Source organism: Mesoplodon mirus (assembly GCF_964341445.2).
Source record: "Mesoplodon mirus genome assembly, chromosome: 1".
Lineage (NCBI taxonomy): Eukaryota > Metazoa > Chordata > Mammalia > Artiodactyla > Ziphiidae > Mesoplodon > Mesoplodon mirus.
Window position 1 is genome coordinate 71,766,138 of NC_138976.1, and position 25,606 is coordinate 71,791,743.

General features: G+C 39.6%; 2 protein-coding genes across 7 annotated transcripts in view; one reads left to right on the plus strand and one right to left on the minus strand.

Moving 5' to 3' along the window:
• The first annotated feature begins 299 nt into the window (after positions 1-299).
• Positions 300-25,606, plus strand: part of SPATA6L (spermatogenesis associated 6 like) — a 60,918-nt gene continuing 35,611 nt past the window's right edge. For 2 of the 6 annotated variants that reach the window (XM_082613460.1, XM_082613462.1), the window contains exons 1-6: positions 300-495; positions 1,275-1,329; positions 10,525-10,569; positions 14,755-14,892; positions 18,554-18,602; positions 22,400-22,441. In XM_082613460.1, the coding sequence (XP_082469586.1) occupies positions 10,531-10,569; positions 14,755-14,892; positions 18,554-18,602; positions 22,400-22,441 (268 nt within the window). In that variant the 5' untranslated portion in view covers positions 300-495; positions 1,275-1,329; positions 10,525-10,530. The remainder of the gene's footprint in view (positions 496-1,274; positions 1,330-10,524; positions 10,570-14,754; positions 14,893-18,553; positions 18,603-22,399; positions 22,442-25,606) is intronic. The other 4 variants (XM_082613458.1, XM_082613459.1, XM_082613463.1 and 1 more) reach the window with 3 other exon arrangements.
• On the minus strand, positions 11,502-14,494 carry PLPP6 (phospholipid phosphatase 6). Its single transcript, XM_082613990.1, has 2 exons — positions 13,221-14,494; positions 11,502-12,849 (listed from the first exon to the last, which is right to left on the minus strand). The coding sequence occupies exon 1, from the start codon at positions 14,428-14,430 to the stop codon at positions 13,558-13,560; it is 873 nt and encodes a 290-aa protein (XP_082470116.1). The 5' UTR covers positions 14,431-14,494; the 3' UTR covers positions 11,502-12,849; positions 13,221-13,557.

Consider the following 25,606-nt stretch of genomic DNA (forward strand, 5'->3'; position numbering starts at 1 on the left):
CGTTTAAAACTTATTTTTCTGAAGCCTTTCAGTGCTGCCAGTTTACCCTCAACGGCACTGAGGGTCATGTAGTATTAAATACTTGTTGTCTGGAGTTTCCTACGCAGTAAACGGTGGTTCCTAGGGGCCAGGAGGTGTTCGGACCAAGTGTTGTACTCCACTTTGCGTATTGTTTAAAAACTGCAACTCATTCCTGTACTCGTTACTGATATGTAAACCAGTTTCTGAAGCGGGGGTGAGGGTGGGGGCAGTTGAAGTGGAGAGAAATTTTAAAAACAGAGCCAACTTTTCTCTCATTCTGTGTTACAAGCAACGAGGATTCTGCGAAACTTGGCTGGGAAGAAGAGTATGCCAAAGATAAAGTACTGGAAGGAGCAAGACTTTAAAAAATACAGTACCATATATACAATGGAATATTACTCAGCCATTAAAAGGAACGAAATTGGGTTATTTGTTGAGACGTGGATGGATCTAGAGACTGTCATACAGAGTGAAGTAAGTCAGAAAGAGAAAAACAAATATCGTATATTAACGCGTATATGTGGAACCTAGGAAAATGATACAGATGAACCGGTTTGCAGGTCAGAAATTGAGACACAGATGTAGAGAACAAACGTATGAACACCAAGGGGGGAAAATGGTGGGGGTGGGTGGGGGTGTGATGAATTGGGCTATTGGGATTGACATGTATACACTGATGTGTATAAAATGGATGACTAATAAGAACCTGCTGTGTAAAATAAATAAAGATCAAAAATTATAAAAAAATAAAAAATACAGTACCACTAATAGCAGATGTGTAGGAAGGGCTTCAGTATATTTCTACGTATCTCCTTTAATTGTAAAGATTTGTGCTCTCATTATCCCCTTTTTTGAGAAGAAGAAATAGACCCCAGCATGCCTAAGGTCACACATTTTAAGGGGAAGAGGTAGGATCAACCCAGGGCGTATGACTTCAAAACGTGCACGTTTAACAATCAGGCATTGCTGCCCTACTCATAATTAGAGAACCAAATAAAAATAACGAGACGCCATTTTTTCAATCTTTTGAAGTTTGTCGATACCGAGTGTAGGCAAGGTGTGAGGAGATGCTGTTAGAATGTCATTTGTGTAACCTTTTGGGAGGGGTAACCTGACAGTATCAGAGGTTTAAGTGCTTTGATTCGGCAATTTAACTACCAGGAAATTATCCAACAGTTATTTTTGCACCAATAACTAGTGATTTATCCACAAAGGTGTTTATTGCAGCTTTTTTCTTTTTTTTTTGTGGCAAGGAACAAAAAGCAGAAAGTATATATAACTGTGCTGATATAGAAATATCTCCAAAATGTGAGTAAAAAAAGGCAACTTACTTTCTTATATGTATATTTATATAGCTATACGTATCTATCGAGAGACAGTAATCCAATTTGTGTAAAAACAATTCTGTGTGTGTGTATGTGTGTGTACATGTGACAGAAAATTCCTGGAAAGTAAACAAGAATTATTAATGATTACTCCTGGTGGGTAAGGCTGGGGAGGAAAGTTTCTGAGCATCTTTGCTTTCTTTTTTAAAAAAATTTTTTGCCATACCCCGCAGCATGTGGGATCTTAGTTCCCAGACCAGGGATCGAACACACGCCCCTTGCATTGGAAGTGGGGAATCATAACCACCGGACTGCCAAGGAAGTCACTGAGCATCTTTACTTTCTACTCTTAGTTTTCCTGTATTATGCTGTTCCAGTATTTTCCAGTGACTATATGTTATACCTTAGTAACTAATTACAAATAAAAGTTGAGGAGCACTGTGCCTGAACCTTTTGAGTTTAAGAGTGAAAGCCATAGGAGAAAACATGACAGCAGCTAAAGCAGGAAGGGAGAGGAGACAAAAACAGCTTTATTCACTTGTGGCTTTTTGCTACTTGAAGAACATTTCTCAGAAACTTCCAGTGACTTCCCCTTATATATTATTGGTCAGAACTGGCTTAAATAAATTGATTCATTCCCTGGACCTAAATGCATTGCCACCCGCACAAAACTGGGATTCCGTTGGCAAGGAAGAAGAGCTTATGGCTCTTAGGGAGACAATCACATTGTCTTCCATAACTGTTTAAGTTCTTGCATAACTGTGCCATCTAGTGCCAGCCTAACTCCTGAGTGTCATTTCTTAACTTCCTCTACCCCCTGCCCAATTTTCTCTTAGTATGCTCAATTGGCCTCCTTTCAGTTCCTCAAACATATCAATTTCTTTCCTGCCTCATGGCCCTTTACATTTGTTGCTCCTTTTGCCTGGGTATCTTTTCTCTTTGTTCTTTAAAAGTCTTGTTAGTGGTCATGCTTTTCTTTTTAGATCTTAGATCAACTGTCATACCCTTAAAGAGGCTGACCTGGCCACTGGGTCTAAATTAGGTTCTTCTTCCCTCTAACCTGTAACTTTCTATCTCACCCCCCTGGATATTTCCTCCCTAGCATTTACCATACTGTTATTATCTATGTTCACATATTTATTTTATTTCTTACTCCACTAGAATGTAAGGTCCACAAGGGCATAAATTGTTTCTTTTTCACTCTTGTGCCTCCATGGTCCAGAACGGTACCTAGCACATAGTAGGTGCTCAATAATATGTGTCGAATCGATGAATAGGGAACGAATGAATGGAAACAAGGATAAAAGGAAAGGTGTAGGATTACACACAGAAGAGGGTAAAACGGCAATGGGAAGAGTTATATTTTGGTAGGAGAAGAAAGGGTGGATATAATGACATCAGAAGTAGCCTCATCTTAGCCATGGCTGACTTTGGGGCCTGAATCCTGTGCCCAAGTACAGTGGACACTTTTTACAAGTCTTGGAACTAAATCATACTCTTTTCTGCTTTCTTATATCGGATAATATAATTCCTTGGAAATTTGCTTTGGGTCGTAGTTATCCTACTACTCCCATGGACATAGAACTAGCCAGCTGAAATGCAAGGGAGCAAATTAATTTTTCCTGAAGAGAAATTACTTTAAAATGGAAGGTTATGCACTGTGTATGTAGTCCAGAATGCCCAAGGGCAGTCCTTGTGGAAGGTTTTGTGTGGTATCATTAAGTAAGTATTGAGCCTACAAATGCCAGTCAGTCAAAGCAGAAGCCAAAGAGTAACATGAGTTTGACTTATGAACTCTAATAAAGTTTTTGAAATAGATTTCATGTGTGGGTCCAGATCCCAAATGACTTCAAGATTGTTAAAAGCTGTTCAACTGCAAGTTAATTCCTTCCCTGGAAGCATTCCTGATACTTGGGGAAAATTCTCAAGAAGTATGTATGCTTAAAGAAATAAGCAAATTGCCAGCTCCTGTTTTGGATATTCATGCAGAGACCACAGTTCTTATAATACACTGCTGCTTTTTTGAATTACTTGTAAAGTATTACACACCACAATAATTTTTTTGTGTTATCTGAGTTTGAGTTGAATAGATCCACCATATTTTTTCTTTAAATGTACGTAAGACCTTTTTTTTTTTTTTTTTTTTGGCTGTGTTGGGTCTTTGTTGCTGTGCGCAGGCTTTCTCTAGTTGCAGCGAGCAGGGTCTACTCTTCGTTGCAGTGCGCAGGCTTCTCATTGTGGTGGCTTCTCTTGTTGTGGAGCACGGCACACTGGCCTCAGTAGTTGTGGCTTGCGGGCTCTAGAGCGCAGGCTCAGTAGTTGTGGTACACGGGCTTAGTTTCCCCGTGGCATGTGGGATCTTCCCGGACCAGGGATCGAACCCACGTCCCCTGCACTGGCAGGTGGATTCTTAACCACTGCGCCACCAGGGAAGTCCCAAATATATGTAAGACTTCTGTCAAAGGAATTCATAGTGATGCCACCAAGAATCCTCTTGATGGGCTATCTTAAGACAGAATGAGGTTTACATAAGGATATGATTACTTTTCTTATTTAAGTATGTGTTAAATATTTTAAAATTGTTGTTATAAATATTTTTAAATACACAAAAGTATATTATTATAGTAAACTCCATATGTCCATCACCCAGATCAACAATTATCAAGATTTTGCTACATTTCCTTTATCCATTTCTTTTATTAATTTGCTGGAGTATTTGGAAACAAAATCTTAGGCACTAAATCATTTCTGCTATATACTTCAATATGCGTCTCTAAACAATGTTGATATTTGTCTTCCATAAACACAGGGACATTATCATACCTATCAAAATTAATTAATTTTGATTGATTAATTAATTGCTTGGTATTATCTAATACCCAAACCATAATCAAATTTCCCCAAGAGTGTTAAATATTCTGTTTAAGTTGGTTTGTCTGAATCAGGGTTCGAACAAAGTCCACATATTATGTTTGGTTGTCAGGGCTTGTATCTTTTAATCTAGAGCATTTCTCCTCCCCCCCTTCCTTTTTTTTTTTTTTAATTTGCAGGGTTTGACTTGTTGCAGGCTAACTGGGTTAGTTGTCCTATAGAATGTTTCACATTCTAGATATGTCTGTTTGCTGTCTTGTGTCATTAACATGTTTCTCTATCCTCTATGAAGTGAAATTAGCTCTAGAACAACACTGTTCAATAGATGTTTCTGTGATGATGGAAGTATTCTACTTGCACTATCCAGTACAGTAGCCACTAGCCATTGTGGCTATTGAGCACTTTACAGGTGACTAGTGTGAGTGAGGAACTGAATTTTAAATTTTATTTAGTTTTAGTTAATTTAAATTTAAATAGCCATATATGGCTACCTTACTAGATCGTGCAGCTCTAGTGGCTCAGATTCAACTTCAACTTTCTTGGCAAAAGTGCCTCATAGTTGCTTCCTATGAATCACATATGAAGAAGACGTGATGTCACCTTTAGTGATGTTAAGATTGATCAGTGGGTTCATATGGTGACACCCTGATCCCTCTAATATGAAGTTCCCCCAAAGGATATGATTTTAACATTAAGATTTTTAAAAATATAAACTTCATCTTTATGCAGGTTTTTTTTTTTTTTTTTTTTTTTTTGCGGTATGCGGGCCTCTCACTGTTGTGGCCTCTCCCGTTGCGGAGCACAGGCTCCTGACGCGCAGGCTCAGCGGCCATGGCTCACGGGCCCAGCCGCTCCACGGCATGTGTCCCCTGCGTCAGCAGGCGGACTCTCAACCACTGTGCCACCAGGGAAGCCCTATGTAGATTTTGAGAACCAAGGAAAGAGCCCAAAATAGCTCATTGAGCTCTTTTATACATTTATAGTAAAAGTCAGAAAGTTAAACTTTTCTCCTCCATATATCAGACTCTAAGGAAACTATACTGTTAAAGAACATTTCAGAGAAAGACTTTGAAGAAGGCCAAACATAAAACACAATTAGTTCCTGAGTCTTGAGGCTGAGTCTACACTTAAAAAAAAAACAACAGTAATCTGCCATTGCTTTAGCGCTGAAATAATCCAGATTGTTTCAGGTACTTGAGGTTCCCCCACCTCCAGGCATTTCTCCCAAATCCTAATGAACAACTCGCTTTGGAAACACAGTTTACTGGTGTTATTCACATTTGCTAATGAATAATTCACTGGCACAAAAGATTGTAGGGCCTAACAAATGAGTCTGAGTCCAGACATAAAATAATGGCCTAGAACAGGACTTTGAAGATCTTTCTCACTTATTATTGAATCCAGCTGCCGTTGGAGAGACAGCTGGCTCTAATAAGTGGGCATGAATGTGATGGAGAGAAGAGCCCCTCTCTCCTTATCTGCCTCATTGTCAGATAACATGGGTGGCCCTTCTTTTTGCTATATCAGGGAACTGATGGCAGGACAGTGGTTCCAAAACCTGATTTGACTAACTACCCCTTCCAGACTCCAGTGAAAACTACAGGCTCTCTTCCCAGAAAAATACACATATGCACATACGTGAAAGGTTTCCTATCATCTCAGGGCCTTTAGGATCCCTGACACATCCAGGGGTCACAGGATAAGACACCCTGCACTGGAAGCAAAAGTAGCAGACACACTTGCATGGATATTCTCACAGTATGCAGTATACAGGATGGAGCCCCAGTGCTGAAGAAGCCAGTTCCTGGTCCTTCCTATCCTCCCAGATTTATCCTTTCTATTATTTTATATTTTCTACTTGTTTTAATTCGTTTTCCTTGTTAGACCAAATAATGCAAATATTTTGCAAAAATATTTTTAAAGTATCTAAGGCTATTCAGTGAAAAGTAAGTTTTCTCTCTGTGTCTCTACTCTAGGTCCTTTCCCCAGAGGCATCCACCATTAGCAGTTTCTAGTTTTTTCTTTCAGATATATTCTAAGCATATATGTCAATATCATAGTCTCTGTCTCTTCCAACTGGCAGCACAGTTTACACATTTTTGTTCCATGCTTTTTTTTTTCTTAGCTCTATGTTTTAGAGAGTTTTTACTGCTGGGACTTAGAGCTCTGCTTTATTCTTTTCCCATACTGCATACTATTCCATCTTGAGGCTTAACCATAATTGATTTAATCTGACCATACTTAATGAACATTTAGATGGTTTCCAGTATTTTTTTTAACTACACATATTGCTGCAGCATATGTTTTTGTGTACTTGTGAAAGTATACCCGTATATACCTATTCCTAGCAGTGGAATTCCTGAGTAAAATGAAAAATTTTGATAGATATTAACAAATTGCTTTCCAGAGAAGTTATATGTGGTAGACAGAATAATGGCCCCCAAAGATATCCATGCCCTAATACCTGGAACCTGGGAACATGTTACCTTTCATGGCAAAGAGAAATTAACTTGAAGATGGAATTAAGGTTTCTGATCAGCTGACCTTAAAATAGGGAAATTATCCTGGATTATCTGGTGGACTCCACATGGTTACAAAGGTCCTTAAAAGAACCAGAGAGATGGTAGCATGAAAAAGAGTTGGTTCAATGATGCTGGCTTTGAAGATGAAGGAAGGGAGCTATGAGTCATGGAATGAAGGCAGCCCCCTAGAAGCTGGAAAAGCAAGGAAAAGGAAAAGACAAGGAATGCAGCCCTCACATTTTGCTTTTAAAGATCTCTGTTGGATTTCTGATCCACAAAATCAAAAATTACACAGTTGTCTTGTTTTAAGCCATTAAGTTTGTGCTAATTTGTTATAGTAGCCATAGAAAATTAATATACTTTATGTATTTACACTCCTGCCAACAATGTATGAATGTATTTTCCCACATCCCTGCCCTTAGTGATTCCTTTTTTTAAATATATTGTCCTCCCCTCTTATGAATACTCCTTCCAATGTTATTTGAAAAGAAATGTTTACAATTTAGTGTCCTATATTTTTTTAGATAAAAGGAAAATCTCAGCTATAATTATCTGTAATATTTTGTTCTTTGCTCATTATAATTAACTCTTTGGAAAATCCCCATCTGGGACATGTACCATTTTCTTGGCAGTGGCCAGGATGTGAGCAGGATGCGTGACGGACGTGTCATTTCTGCAGTGCTGTTGTCACTGCTGATCAGCCTGCACTGCAGAAATACTCTGGGACTAAGAGTTGTTTAATGAGATTTGTTTTCTGCCACGTACACAGGTACCTACACAGGTAATAAAGCCAGTCTCTGTACGTGGTGACAGTCCAATGGCTTTACTTGGCCTCCAGTGGAGGTGGCAGCCTCAATCTTTGCAAATGGGCCAGAGGCATTGTATATGTAGCAACTTCCACATCTCCCTGGCAGCTGAGTGCCTCAGGTGACTGGGGTGGGGGAAATTAACAGAGTGTAAATATTTCCTATCAACTCAGTTAATACCCCCCATGCCCGACTAGCAGAAGTAGCTCTGCCTGGTCCTTTCTCATTTTGCGTATTTAGTTTGCACTGTAGTGGTGGGACCTCCCCTTACCCATGTACATACATTAAACCCTATAGCCTGGCTTGACCATCTCCGAAATTAACATCTATTCAGGATAATTATTGAGCATCTACTCTGCTAGGTATTTAGGATACAAACTCTTAACCATGCAGAGCTTACAGTTTATAGAGACAAATAGTAATCAACAATCACAGGAGCAAATGTAAAACTGCTATTGTCACAGTTTCCAAAAAGAGGATATGTATGTATATGTGTGTGTGTGTGTGTAAATAAATAGTAGTGAGATTCTACCTTGTCTAGGAAAGTATAAGAGAGGCTTGGGTGGGATATGTAAATCTGTATACATTTGCTAATCCATACCTACATCCTAGGTAAAGGATATAGAGGGAGGAAAAGAAAGAACTAGAAACACTGCTTAGCCAGGGAGAGGAGGATGAATAGAGATAGAGGAAGAATGGCCAGAGAGTTGAAGGGAAACCAGAAAAGGGCTGTACCTTAGGAGCCAAGCAAGGAGATTCCAGTTATATCAAGGAGAGTTCTGTTAAGCAAGGAGATTCCAGTTAAGGCTAGGAAGAGCATAGAATGGGACACTGTGTCTCAGGATCAATAGGTTGTCTATGTTGCAATGGCAGAGACATGGTAGGGCACACCTGGATTCAAGTGTGGCTCCTTCCCTTTAGATGTGTGGCATTGGACAAAAGACTGTCTGGCTTCAGATTCTGCACCTGTAAATAAGAATAATAATATCTCCCTGAAAGAGTTACTGTGGGGATGAAGTTAATTAGCATATGCAACATCCCTACCATTTTGTAGGTTCTCAGTAAAGATTGATTCCTCCCTTCCATTATGTCTGACCAATTATTTATTTACGTTTTGCTTGTCACTATCCTTGATGTCTTAGCATTGGTGTTGATGACATACTTGTAAGGGTCAAGGCAGGTCCTGTCCCTGTATATAAATGCATTAGTAAAGGTGCCAGCAAGTTGTTGTGAGCTGACAAATCAGTGCTCTGGATACTGTAGGGAGCTAAGCACCCACTGGTGTGCCTCTTGCTATGCTGACAGACAGATCATCGAGGATTTTTTAAGGACATAGTACATCTTCCTTCCTCACACTGAGTTTTTCCCTTTCAGGGAAAGGCACTCCAGTTACCAAAATTAATACCTAATTCTTGTCTCAGGACATCTTTCTGCACTCACATTTCTGCAACTGCATAAATCTCCAATGCAAAATATTAGTAATAAATGACTAATTCCAATAAAATTTGTTTTGTTTAGAGACAGCATTGGCCCTCCCAGATTTTTCTGATTGGCTAGAAGCAGCCACTCCCTCCTCTATTCCTTCATTTTTGTCTATTAAATACAGTGAATGGGGAAAAAATGCAATTTCTTCTATTGGTTAAGAACTCTTGCCCTGCCTGCTACCTCTGACGGTTTTTACAGTGCAACCCTGGCTTTGGCAACTATGGTAACTACCCATTGGGAGACAATGTAATTCATTGCTTCCCTTAAGTTAACTAAACCCCAGTAAAGAGACTGAAAAATATTTCTATTGGGGCTAAAACAGGATACGTAACTTTTAAACCTCTTTAGGAATTGTCCTTGTTTGTTTTTTTTTTGCGGTACGCAGGCCTCTCACTGTTGTGGCCTCTTCCGCTGCGGAGCACAGGCTCCGGACGCGCAGGCTCAGCGGCCATGGCTCACGGGCCCAGCCGCTTCGCGGCATGTGGTGTCTTTCCGGACCGGGGCACGAACCCGTGTCCCCTGCATTGGCAGGCGGACTCTCAACCACTGCGCCACCAGGGAAGCCGTGTTCTTGTATTTTTAATTAGTACCCGTTTCATTTCTTATTGACAGTGGGCATGTTTTCTGAACCAAACAAGAGGATGTAACATTTCTTTTTTTTTTTTCGGTATGCGGGCCTCTCACTGCTGTGGCCTCTCCCGCTGCAGAGCACAGGCTCCGGACGCTTAGGCTCAGCGGCCATGGCTCACGGGCCCAGCCGCTGCGCGGCATGTGGGATCCTCCCGGACCGGGGCACGAACCCGTGTCCCCTGCATCGGCAGGCGGACTCTCAACCACTGGGACGAAACATTTCTTAAGCATGATTTTTATAAGCATGAGAGTACCTTTAGGGACATACTACTATTTTAATTGTAATTGTTACAGAATTTCCAGGAATTGGGGGTCGTGTAAATACGAAAAATGGGCAGGGCTTAAATCGTAACGGAGCTATGATCACATTCAACTTTTAGAATTGACACTGTACACATTTTAACATAGTGATTGGGGCCCTAAAGAGGGTGGATGGAAATGGTGGAAAGGAAGCTAGGGCTCTTAGCATCTCGTGATCCGGCCACTAGGGCATATACACTAGGACATTTTCTCCCGCTAGCGCACAGTCTGGAAGCCAGTGTTGTTCCAAGTGGAGCACAGGAGGCTCACACTCCGGCGGCGCCGGGGGCCTCGCAAGCGTTCTAGGGTGGAAGGTTGCGTGTTTGAGTGTCCATAGCAACGCGACGCTTCAGCCTTCTGGAGTCCTTGGCTCCAGCTCGCGCTGTGAGACCCGTCCCGGTGGGAGGGACCTGGGCTGGTGGGAGGATTGATGGCGGTACGGGGTGTGGGGGGCTGGGGAAACTACTGGGAACATTTGCTCCAAGGATTGAGTTAAACTAAGAAAAATCGGTCCAAGGCTCAGCGCAAAAGGATCTTTTCATTGCAGTCCTTTCGCCCATGTAGGGAATTATGCCTTTGGAGGTGGTGGTGGAACTGCATATCCGGGCGGTAAGAGAGATCGACGAACTTCTCCTCTTTGACCCAAATCAGACTCTTTCCCCAGGGTTCTTAAATGGTTCTGGGTCGTTTTCACCACCCCCTCGCCCCACACACATCATTAATCCTACCTCTGTCCCTAAGATTCTCTTCATTGGTCTTTTCTTACTTTCTAAACTTAAGTTCAACTCAACCTCTAATCCCCACTCCCGCCCCCCCCGCCCCGCCCCCAAGCCTAGCTGTTTCTTGGCTTTATCCGGAATTTTTCTGTTCTTTTAAAATAACCTTGCATTAAGTCCAAGAAGGATTTTATTTTCTTTTCCGGGATACAGATTTGTGAAGATTAAAAAGCCCCTTCTTTAAATAACCCGGGAAGATTTTAATTTCAAAAAGCCAGATCACTTCCCTGATAATTTGCCACCTCTATAAACCAATCAAGTATTTTCTAAGATACTTCCCCTACAGATGGCTCTGGCTTGCTAATTCCAAAAGGGATCAATCAACAGCTGTTTAATAATTATCCACTGAATCCTGCTTAAGTGAGGTGCTGTGGCAGAGTGACTCCACTGTTCCTGTTTGGGGTCAGTCATTCCTTATTTCAGCTTCCATTTTCCAACCCTTCCATGTGTGGTTAGTGACAGACTGTCACGCAACTTTGCCTGAAAGCTATAAGGAGCTTCTCTACTGGCCAGGATTATAAGCAGAACACCAACAGGTTACGGCCATGGAAAATCTGGTTAGCCTCCATACAAGTGACAAATGCTGTGATTTCATCCTAAGTGCAGCTCTGAAACAAAGATGGAAATTTCCTGGATTTGACCGATTTTGCTGACAGCAAATAGGACCAGACTGTATCAATTGTGCTATATCAACTGTGACCTCTCACAATTGTGCAGTAAGATAAAGGAATTCTTGAGACGTTGAGTGATAAATCTGTCTTCCTACTCATTAAGGCAAAAATTAAACAAGTTTTCATCTCACTTCATTCAGCATTACTGGTTAATTTTATTTTGATTTTTAAAAGGCATCCTTCAGTGTACAATTAATTAACAATGGAATCAGTTTTTTTTTTTTACTCTACAGTGCTTAGGATGCTTAAAAAAAATCAGGTGAATTGATCTGTGCTTTAAAAGCCAGCAAACTCAGGCCCCAGCAACCAAGACAGGGAATTCCAGAAAAATAACCAGAAAGGAGGTGAGCCTAATTTTGATCTCCCAGTATTCAGACTTGTAGATGCTGCAAGAGGAAAAACTGCTTCCAAATATCTGGCCTGAATATTGCTGCAATTAAAATAAAGGACCTCTCTAAGGCTAAACAATAAAGGAAACCACTTAGAGTGTCACAGTTTGGCTGATTCAGGAAGTGAAGATGTAGTCTGTGTTCAGGATGTTGTGGAAATGCAAATAATTTTGCTTCATTTTGAAAAGTAGCTATTCCTTTTTCAGTGTTCCTCTCACACTCAGCAAGTTCACACTTCCACCCAATCAAAGCCTACCTGTCACAGCCATTCTCCGGATTCCTATGTACATCTCTATATGACAGATCAAATGCCATAATCCTTTCTATTTATAAATGTCAAAATAATTGGTTGTTAAGATTATCTAAAGACACCAGTTCCATAGGTAATTTAAAGGTTCATATTTTCAGGCAGAGCAGCATTTAAAGCATACACCCTCTTCCATCTTTCCTGGTCAAAGAATAATGAGCAGAGTCCACCCTGCACTTGGAGGTTTTTGGTCTTGTGATTTGGGGAGGCACCATCGATAAACTGCTTTAATTGTGAGGGTCAATATAAGTGGAAGTTTAGGAGTTATACTTTGTGCCTGGTATAGCAGTAGGCTCCACTTGATGAATTTCAAGTTAAATACTGTTACCTAAAGTGTGGTGTATACAGAGAAATGGAATTCCATATGGAAAACTATAATATACAGGGTCATCCTTGTGGTATATATTTGAAAGCTTATGCTCTTGCATTGCAAAGAATCAAGTTATTTTTCCATTTTATTACCTCATTAAAGAAGCATTATTCTTTATTCAGTAGAGATGGTACGCAGCAGGGCCCATCTTCTTCCATGTTGGTCCACTGACAAAGTATGTAGTGAGCCTACCCCCAGACTCTCAGTTCCTTTGATCTCCTCAGCAGCTTCGCTTTTCTGTCCTCTGTCATGCCATGCTATTCGCTGTCAACAGAATTAAGCATGAGGCCATAGTCCCATCTTTCCTTTTCTATGGTCACTGTTGATATGCCCGCCTTTAAGTGTTTCTTCTTCAGGAAAGTTCTTGGTTTGTTCTCTGAATGCAGAAAGACAATATTAGTGGGAAATAAATAACTTTTTAAAGATCTTTTGAGGAGGTGGAGGAAAAGGAGAGAAAGATATGTACTATAATCTCTCTTCTCACTACCTGATCTGCAAAGATGGACAAGACAAAACTAAAAAAGCGTACCAAGAAAATTAGGATTAAGAATAAATCTTCCCAACTGTGGTAACAGATCTTCAGAGGATAAATTAGAAAAACCTATGTCTTAGACTCTTAAAGTACTGTTTAAAATCTACCTCAGGAAAAGAACTAGGATTAGTATGTGGCTCATCTGCCTGTATATTTACAGAATGAAGGTGATTTGTTTTTTCAAAGTTCAGTTTACAAGTGATATGTTGACTTACAGGATTACACAAAACAATATTTTCTGATGTCAACTTTTAAAAAGCAGCAATATTATCATCACCTCAACTTGGTTTCTTTGCAGTTGTCCTGGAGATATAAAAAGTTGTTGAATAGGTATATAATAGAGGGTTTTTTTTTGCTTTCTGTAATATGGCTGTCATCAGTAATGGTCAGCACTGTGCTCTAGCCTAGTAACCCATCAAGATTGTAGGACACCTGAAATCCCAAAAGGAAGCCTAAAATCCTTAGGGGGGCAAGCAGGATGGCTGCTGGTTTATGTCAGCATCATCACGTGTAGAAACTTTCAGATCTGGTGCCATAACGAATGAGATGGTGTCATTGTTGGTTCCACAGTACAAAGAGGACTGGAGCATTGTGCGGTGAAAGCCAGCAATAGTCCACGATGCTGTACTGCATGTAGCCCAGAAAAAAGCCAAAAGCCACGTCAGAGACATTGTGCCGCCCCAGCATGACCCTGGAGAGGCCCAAGATGAAGGCCCACAGTACCACCAGCACTCTCAGTGGAATGGCCAGCACTAGGTGGTTCAGGATGAACCGTGACACCAGGGCGGCCCTGGTGGCATGGCCCGAAGGGAAGGAGTACTTGTCCACCGAAAGGGTGAAAAACATGTCCATCTGGTTGTGGGCCGGGCGGCGCCTGCGGACCAGCCCCTTGATCAGGGCCACCAGCAGCAGGTCCAACAGCAGGGAGAAGAGCAGGTTCATCAGCACCTCTCGCCCGGCCCAGCTGTCGCTCCTGGACAGGCAGTAGAGGGTGCCCAGCAGCCAGGGGATGCCGTGTCCCGAGATCTCCAGCAATTTCATAAGGGGCCGCACGCTGCCCCAGGATGAGCTCTCCCCCGCACACACCCCCAGCTTCTTAGACAGCCACAGGTCGATGGCCAGCAGGGAGCGCAGGGCGATGCCCAGGAAGGACGGGTTCAGGTCCATGCGGTCCTCCTCGGGCAGCGGGGACGGGAGCGCCAGCGAGGAGCCCGCCCCGGCCAGGGGGAACGAGCCGCGGCGGTGCACTGGGCTCTCGGACGCGCGGAGCCGGGCGCAGGTGGGGTCGGCGCCCGGCGCGCGGCTGCTGAGCAGGGACTGGAACTCGAACCTGCCGCCGCCGCCGCCATGGGCCGGGCTGCCGCTGCTGCTCGGGGCGCAGGCGGCCAGCGGGCGTCCCTCGGCGTTCCTCCGGGGGCTCGGCATCGCGGCGGGCGGCCCGGACCGCAGGACCCGGCCAGCCTAAGGAGAAGCTTCCCGGCCCTGCAGCCTCTTCCGCTTCCGCACTGCCATCCTGGAGGGGCGGGGAGAGGAGCCAGCGAGAGGACGATTGTGACACCTGGCGGAGACTTGGGAGGAAATTGGAATTTCCAGTTTGAGCAAGGAGAGGAGAGGGGAGGGTAGTGCTGTGGGAGAGAGGTGAGGGTTACGGTGGTGGGGGAAATTTGACATTGTGGGAGGTTAGGGGAAATAGATCCTTTACAAAGCAAAACGCAAACCCTGTTCTCTATTTTTGTCTTTGCTTTTAAGATTTCTTGCCCAGGGGTGTGCCTTCCTGGCAAGCAAGATGTGTTCCTTGGGGTTTACCTCCTGAATCAGTACCTGGAGACACACTGCTTTCCTTCCGTGTTCCCTATTAAGATTCAGCGGAGCATGACGTTTGAAAAGGTGATCTTGACTTTCTCATTGCTAAATGGAGAAATTCAAATTCTGTTGTCTGAGGATCATTTAGTGGTTCTTATAAAGAACACAGCTTTTATAAAGTTATTTTGTAAATTTTCTTTAAAAAAAAATTACATGAAGGCACCTCAGCACAGTGCAGAATCATAGTTGGAGGACTTGCTTTTGCATCCCAGATCTGAGCCAAGTTCTGTCAAACTAGTGCTAAGTACCCTGGTAGATGTTTTCTATTTTTGGAACTCCCATGGCATTTTTTAACTGGAACAGAGAGCATTTTCTGAATGTTCTTGGAAGTGTTAGAGGCAGCTTGTGACAGAGATTATCAATAAACTAGCAGACCTTAAAAACAAACTTTTTTAGACTCAGAAAAATACCTCAGACTAACCAAATTAGTTAAATCCTGTATCTGAAATCCTGTAACAAAACAAGAAGGCTTTTTAGATTTACTGAGTTTCCTTAGGTCATATCTGGTTTATTTAGCTACAGTGATAAAAGCTAGATTCCATTCCAGTGAATGTGATCATAATATAAGTAGCCAAAACGTTACCAACCCGCTTCCCACTTTCATATTTAATGGAACATTAATTTCATTATTATCCAATCACTGACAATCTCTTGAAGTTTTTGTTTTGGAATTTAGAGATTGAATCACTTTTAACCTTGATAAGCCTATGATTTTGTCCCAAAAAATATCACTGAGGTGGTTCTTTTGGGGAGGGGATGAGAATGGGAAGGCTTCAGGGTAGGGCCTGTCACTTTTAAAGGTCTGGATGGTGGTGCCCAGAAAATGACCTGTCTATTTCAAACAGTAGCAGAGGAGATGAGGATTGATTTTTGAAAGGGTTAGGGCTGTGTGTAATATTTTTATAAATCACAGCCCATTAGTTAATTTTTTACATCTTTATTGGAGTATAATTGCTTTACAGTGTTGTGTTAGTTTCTGCTGTATAACAAAGTGAATCAGCTATATGTATACATATATCCCCATACCCCCTCCCTCCTGAGCCTCCCTCCCACCCTCCCTATCCTACCCATCTAGGTGGTCACAAAGCACCTGATCTCCCTGTGCTTTGCAGGTGCTTCCCACTAGCTATCTATTTTACATTTGGTAGTATATATATGTCCATGCCACTCTCTCACTTCGTCCCAGCTTCCCCTTCCCCAGCCCCCACCATGTCCTTAAGTCCATTCTCTATGTCTGTGTCTTTATTCCTGTCCTACCACTAGGTTCATCAGTACCATTTTTTTTTGTTTCTCTTGTTTTATTTTTACCTCAATTAATGCACTTTATAAATGTGATAAAATATAAGTATTATGTAAGGAGTGGGGAGAGAACAAACTATAGCCACACAATTCTTAAAACATAGAAACACACATACAATAGGGCAAAAACACCAAAAAATTCTCATCTGTTAATTCAGTTATAATGTGCCTTATTACTTAATATTGATCATTACTTCCTTTGTGTACCATCAAATACACATTTATGGCATCATTTCCAAAGGCTTTGGTCCCTTTCCAACATACATTTTAATCCATCCTCCATTGCTGCCTTTGGTTTCTTTTTTCTTTTTTTTGACATCTTTATTGGAATATAATTGTTTTACAATGTTGTGTTAGTTTCTGCTGTATAACAAAGTGAATCAGCTATATGTATACATATATCCCCATATCCCCTCCCTCTTGCGTCTCCCTCCCACCCTCCCTATCCCACCCCTCTAGGTGGTCACAAAGCACCGAGCTGATCTCCCTGTGCTATGTGGCTGCTGCCCACTAGCTATCTGTTTTACATTTGGTAGTGTATATATGTCCATGCCACTCTCTCACTTCGTCCCAGCTTACCCTTCCCCCTCCCCTTGTCCTCAAGTCCATTCTCTACATCTGTGCCTTTATTCCTGTCCTGCCCCTAGGTTCATCAGAACCTTTTTTTTTTTTTTTAGATTCCATATATATGCATTAGCATACAGTATTTGTTTTTCTCTTTCTGAGTCAGCCTGTTAATTTAAATAGTCTTCCAAACTGGTTGGATAAGAGAGGAATAAATGGATATTACCTTGGAACATATAGTCCGAATCCAAAGGAATCTAGTTCTAACCATTTTATTGTTGGTCGTGGTTAAAAAGTGGGTGGTGAAAATCCAGTCTATTTTTTCCCCCAAGGATTTCCTTATTAGTTTTATCAGTTGTAAATTTGCTTCTCTAGAAGACTTTAAAAATCTTTTTATAAGAAGCCCAAGGACGTAAAATTGTAGAAGCTGTAAATCAATCTGTAAATGACCTTGGAGGTCATCTAGTCCAAGCTCCCTGACTTGCAGAAGAGGAGAATGAGTCTCAGAGTCATACTCTAGATGTCACAAAGCTGTGTATTTGAGATTACTAGATATCACAGACCATTTTTCATTTTATAAAGTGCAATTAAATAAATGCTTTATTTTTAATTTTGAAAAATTGCCTTCTTGTGTGAGCTGTTTGAATTCATACTCAAGCTTTCTACCAGTTGGCTCTAGCTTTCTTGTATCTGTTCCATTCTCTAGCTGCAAATACTTGCAGGGAGTAGCGAAAACACTTTCTCCTCCTTGGACCTTCTGTATAATTCAGAATTCAATGTTCTAAAGCATTCAGATAAACAAGAAATTACTCATAAAGAATGTATGAGCCATTGTGTTTGAGCAGTTCATGTTGATCATTTATTCCCCACGATCATCCTTGAAAAAATTCTTAGACATGGATGAAGAGAAGGAATGAACTAATATTACTGGTATAATTTTGGAAAATAACCCAGCTCACTCACATTTGCTTGTTAAATCCAAGTCAGTAAGACAGAAATGGATTACAGGGGACAGCCTCCACTTTTGTAGTTAAAGCAGACCTGGTTTTGGATCAAGAGCAGATTTTAATCATGCTTAAGGTTAAACACCATTTAAATCAGAAATTTAATGCCTGAAATCAAACTCTGCTGAAAACTTGTGTTTCTTACAGGGTTCTAGAGTTCAGGGAGAGGGTCATGTTATGCCTTTACTTCAGTCCCCTAGGCCCTTTTATCTCAGGACAAAATAAACATACTTGGCTGTGGGTAGACAGGTATCACAGTGTTTTTCTTGTGCTTCATGATACACCTAAAACTTATGAGACTCTCTTTCTTGTTATTTTTTGATTCTGTGGGAGTCTAGCTATGAGTACTTAGCTTTTCTTTTGTGTTGTACATAGAATTTTTATTTATGTTCCTTTTTAGCACAACCAATTGCTTGGGAAGAGAAGTCATTTATTCAGTTAACATGTAATGAGTATCTGTTGTATTCAGGATGTTTTTCTAGGTACTCAAACAAGACTCTTTCAGGTAGATGCTAGATGTGCTTTTAGCAGCAAACTGGGGGGCTAGGTCAAATAGGTGATGTTTTGAACATGTGGTAGATTCAGCTAACTTAAATTTTCCTTGTACTTGGTGTTGTGTTAATTCTCATTCATTTATTCTATAGTCATTTGTTGAACTTTTAACCACATACCTGTTAAAGGTACTCCTGTTGAATCCTAAAATATTATATGGCTGGATTTGACATGTGTTAATTATTTGGAAGAATATAATCTAGATTTTCTATAAGTATATATTAATAAAACTTTGAAGATTTATTTTCCCCATTTTTTTCCTGCAGGTATTTGAAAATGCAATAGATCCTGGAGCTGTAGCAGACATTTTAGAAAGTAGGTACTTCCCCCTTCACCCCCAACAAAAGAGAGAGAGACTATTGTATATATGTAATTCACAGATATAAAATTCTATTTTCTAAGTTGTGATACTTCCATATTTACCCCATATTTATGTTCAAGATAGTCTGTGTAAAATTTCAATCATGTCATTGATTCAATTACAAACCCTTTTCTAGATATGTATGGCATTTACTGGATGGTATGATTCTGTTGTTTAATCACAATTAAATGGTTTTTGTATCTTAACAGAGTTGTTTAACCTCACCATAATCAATTTTAGAACATTTTCATCACCATGGAAAGAAACCCTATACCCATTCTTCCTCATCCCTTCCAGCCCTAGGCAACTACTGACTAATCTTTCTGCCTCTATAGATTTGTGTATTCTGGATATTTCATATATATGGAATTATATAATATGTGGTCATTTGTAACTGGATTCTTTCATTCAGCATAACGTTTTCAAGATTCTTCCTCGCTATAGAATGTGTCAAGATTTCACTTCTTTTTATGTCCAAATAATGTCCCATTTTATGGATAAACCACATTTTGTTTATCCATTCATCAGATGATGAACATCTGGCTTATTTTTGCTTTGGTGCTATGATGAATAATGCTGCTATAAATATTTGTGTACAAGTTTTTTTTGTAAACATGTTTTTATTTCTCTTGCGTGTATGCCTAGGAGTGGACTTGCTGGGTCATATGGTAACTCAGTTTAATTTTTTGAGGAATTTCCAGACTATACCAAAGGAGTTGTATCATTTTACATTCCACCAGCAATATATGAGATTTGATTTCTCCACATCCTGGCCAACACTTGTTATTATTTATCCTTTTGATTGGTAGCCATCCTTGTGGATATGAAGTGGTACCTCGTGGGTTTGATTTGCATTTCCCTGATAGCTAATGATGTTGAACATTTTTTCATGTGCTTATTGGCCATTTGTATATCTTATTTGGAGAAGTGTCTATTCGGATCCTCTTCCTATATTTTAATTGGGTTTTTATTATTGAGTTGTAAGTTCTTTATATATTATAGATACAACTTTCATATCAGATGTATGATTGACAAATACTTTCTCCCATTCTTTGGATTATCTTTTTGCTTTCTTAATGGTGTTCTCTGAAACACAAAAGTTTTTAATTTTGATGAATTATATTTTATCTATTTTTCTTTTGTTACTTCTGCCTTTGATGTCATAACTAAGAAACCATTGTGTAATTCAAGTCAAAGATTTATGTCTATATTTTCTTCTAAGAGTTTTATCGTTTTAGCTCTTAGATATAAGTCTATAATACATATTGAGTTGAATTTTGTAAATGGCATGAGCTAAGGGTCCAATTTCATTCTTTTGCATCTGGATATCCAGTTGTCTCAGCACCATTGTTACTAAGAGTAGTTTTCCCCCATTGAATGGTTATGGCACTCTTGTCGAAAATCAATTGACTGTAAATGTGAGGTGTTTTTTTTTGGGTGGAGGGGGTGTCTCAATTCTATTCCATTGATTCATAAATCTATCATTATTCCAGTGCCACACTATTTTGATTATTGTAGCTTTATAGAAAGTTTTAAAATCAGGAAGTGTGAGTCCTCCAACTTAGTTCTTCTTTTTCAAGCCTTGTTTTTGCTATTTGGGTTCCTTTAGTTTGCCATACGAATTTTAGGATCAGCTTGTCCGTTTCTGCAAAGAAGCCAGCTAGGATGTTGATAGGCAATGATAGATTGCATTGAACCTGTAGATCAGTTTGGAGAATATTGCCATCTAAACAATATTGTCTTCCAATTCATGACATGACACGTGGTGAGAATTAATTGAGTGTAAGGAGTTTAGAGACTGAGATAGATAAAGTGCTTTACATTACCATTGGGGTGATGGTTGGAAAGGATATAGTCCTTCTTCCTGTTTGGAAAACCCAAAATTATGGGGTGTCTTGGCTTTTAAGTTTCTTGGCATTTAAAATTCTGTCCTCATGTATTCATGTTTTTCATAAATCTACAAAGGGAGAATTTTACGTTTATTGTATATATTTTTTTCAGCTTTATTTGAGGATATAATTGACATACAACATTGTGTAAGTTTAAGGTAACAACATGTTGATTTGATACTCAGATATTTTGCAAAATGATTATTACAGTAGTGTTAGCTTACACCTCTAGCACATCACGTAATTACCATTTCTTTTTTGTGGTGAGAACATTTAAGATCTACTCTCTTAGTAACTTTCAAGTACAGTATTAACTATAATCACCATTATTGTCTATATTAAAATGTTTTTACTTCTAATATTTTGTGGGAATTATCTTTACTGATTTTTTATTGTTATACCATTTGTATTTTAAATTACTTTTAATATTTAAATTTTATTCTTGGCCTTATAGACATTGAACATGGGCTCACTCTTTTTTTAACATCTTTATTGGAGTATAATTGCTTTACAATGGTGTGTTAGTTTCTGCTTTATAACAAAATGAATCAGCTATACCTATAAATATATCTCCATATCCCCTCCCTCTTGTGTCTCCCTCCCACCCTCCCTATCCCACCCCTCTAGGTGGTCACAAAGCACCGAGCTGATCTCCCTGTGCTATGTGGCTGCTTCCCACTAGCTATCTATTTTACATTTGGTAGTGTATATAAGTCCATGACACTCTCTCACTTCGTCTCAGCTTACTCTTCCCCCTCCCCATGTCCTCAAGTCTGTTCTCTACATCTGCATCTTTATTCCTGTCCTGCCTCTAGGTTCTTCAGAACATTTTTATTTTTTTTTTAGATTCCATATATATGTGTTAGCATGAGGTGTTTGTTTTTCTCTTTCTGACTTACTTCACTCTGTATGACAGACTCTAGGTCCATCTACCTCACTACAAATACCTCAATTTTATTTCTTTTTATGGCTGAGTAATATTCCATTGTATATATGTGCCACATCTTCTTTATCCATTCATCTGTCCATGGACACTTAGGTTGCTTCCATGTCCTGGCTATTGTAAATAGAGCTGCAGTGAACATTGTGGTACATGACTCTTGTTGAATTATGGTTTTCCCAGGGTATATGCCCAGTAGTGGGATTGCTGGGTCGTATGGTAGTTCTATTTGTAGTTTTTTGAGGAACCTCCATACTGTTCTCCATAGTGGCTGTATCAATTTACATTCCCACCAACAGTGCAAAAGGGTTCCCTTTTCTCTACACCCTATCCGGCATTTATTGTTTCTAGATTTTTTGATGATGGCCATTCTGACTGGTGTGAGGTAATACCTCATTGTAGTTTTGATTTGCATTTCTCTAATGATTAGTGATGTTGAGCATTCTTTCATGTGTTTGTTGGCAATTTATATATCTTCTTTGGGCCCACTATTTCTAAATATACTTTGAACTCAGGAACTATAAAAAAAAGTTGTTTTATGTCTAATTTATATAGTCATATAACATACTGTTTTAAGCAAGATAAGCTTTTATAGGTTAATGGATAACAGTTGTATTTTGAATTTTTAAAATGAAAAGTAGTATATTGTTATTTCCGTGATTTATGAATACATCTTTAAGAGAGAAAATATCATATTTTGTCAATATTTTTCAGGAGACAAAATGGTATGTTTATAACTCAGTTATTCTCACCCCATGCCCCCAATTTACTGGGTCTAGAAATACCTGAATCATTGTTGGTATGCCACTTACTATCAGTAGTAGTAACGTAAATGGGGTGTTTATGGCAGTTTTAAACTTAGTAATTAATGAAAAACTCTGACAGTATTCTAAAGTATTAATATCTCATTTTTCCTTTTTAGGCTTTCTAACCAGGTTTGAGTTAATACAGCTAGTGCCTCCAGGTAATGTGCCAATAAATGAATTTCTAAATTAGTTTAATTTAATTTTAAAAGGATTTGGCATGACAAAATGGCGACTGGCATTTAAAAGCTGTGCTTTGTATAACACATGCTTTTTACCCCCACCAGTCTGTTGAATTTTGCCCACTTTCAAAAGAGTAACTTTATGGGTTTGAAAAAGCAGTAAGCATAGCTTAAACAGGTTCTTTGACTTTCCATTTTTTCATAATTTTATCTAATAATCATCAAATAATTTTTTTAGTCCTGGCTCAGCTTCTTTCAAATGTTTGCTTTTGGCTGTGTCGTCATTTGTAGAGTGAGTGAGTGAGAGTGTGTGTTTGTGTGTGTGTGAAACCCAAAGCCATCTTCTGTGTTGATGCTAGAACAGGGTTGGCAAACGACAGCCCCCAGGCCAAATCCAATCTGCAGTCTGTTTTTGTATGGCCTGTGAGTTAAGAATGGCTTCTACATTTTTAAGAATTAAGATTTACTTCATATACTGTAAAATTCACCATTTTCAAGTGTACAATTCAATTGTTTTTAGTATGTTCACAAGATTGTGTGACCATCACCCTATCTGATTTTAGAATTTTTATTACCCCCAAAAGAAACCCTGTACTCATTAGCAGTCACTCCTCATTCCCTCCTCCTCGCAACCCCTGGCCACCACTAATCTACTTACTACCTCTAATTGATTTGCTCATTCTGGACATTTCATGTAAATGGAATCACAATTTGTGCCCTTTTTATGTCTGGCTTCTTTCACTTAGCAAAATGTTTTCAAAGTTCATCCTTGTTGAAGCATATATCAGTACTTCCTTCCTTTTTATGACTAAATAATGTTCTTTTATATGAATATGCCAAATTTGTTTATCCATTCATCAGTTGATGGACATTAGAGTTGTTTCCCCTTCTGGATATTATGAGTAACACTTCTGTGAACATTCATGTACAAGTTGTGTGAATACGTGTTTTCTGTTCTTTTTTTTTTTTTTTTTTTTTTTTGCGGTACACGGGCCTCTCAACTGTTGTGGCCTCTCCCGTTGCGGAGCACAGGCTCCGGACGCGCAGGCTCAGCGGCCATGGTTCACAGGCCCAGCCGCTCTGCGGCATGTGGTTTCCTCCCAGACCGGGGCACAAACCCGTGTCCCCTGCATCGTCAGGCGGACTCTCAACCACTGCGCCACCAGAGAAGCCCTCCATGTTTAACTTTTTAAGGAACTGCCAAACTGTCTTTGGTTTTTACATTTTTAAATGGTTGGAAAGAAATTTTCTTAAAGAAGAATATTTACTGATACATGAAAATTATATGAAATTCAAATTTCATCATCTGTGATGTTTTATCCATGTTCATTCATAGAAGTATTGTTTACGGCTGCTTTTGTGCTGGAATGAGAGTTCAGTAGTTGGGACTATATGGCTTGCAAAGCCTAAAATATTTATTCTCTGGCCCTTTGCAGAAAAAGTTTGAAACCTCTGTGCTGGAATCATGGGACTTTAGGAGGAAACTGTTCTGTGAGGACTTTGTTTTGTGTTATGCAAGAGACCTGAGCTAGTGAGAGCAAGTAGGAACTGCCACCTGGTGACACCACTTCTCAGAGTTTCTCAATGTGGCTGATTATCTGATGATTTTAGAGTCTCTGTGTGTGTGTGTGTGTGTGTGTGTGTGTGTGTGTGTGTGAGAGAGAGAGAGAGAGACAGAGAGAGAGAGAGAGGGAGAGAGAGAGGGTACCTAAAACTCAGAAACATTTCTAATACTCTTCTGATCTTTGCTACCATTGCTTTGCCCTTTCCCTTCCCAGCTTCACAGTTTTAACTTGTAGAAAGCATCCCCAAATGATGAGGAAACCTCTATTTATATTTTGGTGAACATGTTTCTTGCTATTTCTCTGTGGTTAGAAGAACACATGGATATGGAATTTTTACATAAATAATGTCACATACATTTTCTTCTCTTACTAACTTCCCCAATTATATGTTACTGTTATATTGTAATTTTTAAAAACAGATCGAAAAGCATTATTTTTGGTATCATGAAGAATTTCATGAATTTACTTATGTGTTTTTATAGGTCTATAAAATGTCTGTAAATAATATTTGGGGTTTTACTTTTTCACTCTACATCGTTACCTGTAGGTAACTTATTTGTCATTTTCAATAGCTATGTATTTTCCACAGTGTTATTACCAATTTTAAATTGATATTGTTGCACATTAGGATTTGTCTTTCATATATTTATAACAGTTATTTTTTCTCTTGATATATTTGTAAAGAATAGAATTGCTAGATTGAACCATATCTTATAACCTGAGAGTAAACTGATCCCCAGCAAGTTTCCATTATTTCTGCTGCATGCAGCACTGTATAGAGTGCCTGTTCACCATATCCTAGCTAATGCTGGATGCTATCATTTGGATTTTTTGTGTTTATAAGGTGTGTAATAATTCTTTAAAATACATTTCACCATATTTTCCGGTCCCTTCTTTTTAGATATGATTTGTGACAACCTTAACATTTTAAATTTACTTCAGAAATTTTCCATTTTCCCATATTATAATTTATTTTCTTTCTTTCCTTCTGTATAGTATGACTGTCAGTGTCCTTTGATTACTTGTGGAGTGACGTCTGCATATTAACATTGCATTTTGGTATAAATTCCTGATATTTTTACCAAAGTTTTAAATCAGTTATGCTTGATGCATGTATTTCCCCTGTTTTGTTGCATTATTTTGATATTTTATTGTGTGAAACTTTCTTTTTCTTAAGAAAGCATGGGAGAAGGAAGGTGAGTCTGGCAGATGCCTCAGCTAAAGCAGAGGTGGCTGTGGAGGCTTTTATGAGGATCATGGCCCTGCCTACTGTGGCTGTTCTGGAGCAGGTCAAGGGCCCCAGTGGAGTGGAGTGGACCCAGGAGTCTGTAGTTCTTTCTTCTGCTGCTTGGTTTGTTGGTAGAGGCATGTCCTGAAAACAGATAAGAACCCCACTCTTAGTGGGTCTAGGGATGGACACACTTGTATAGGTCAGTGCTTTCTTAGGTAGGCAGAACAGAGGGAAGATCAGAGATGCCTCCTACCTGCTTTTCAGAAATTCTCATGGAATGTGTTTTAGCCTAAAAGTAACAGGCTAAAATCAGGGCACTGAGTTTTCTTCCATAAGTTTTTTATTTGA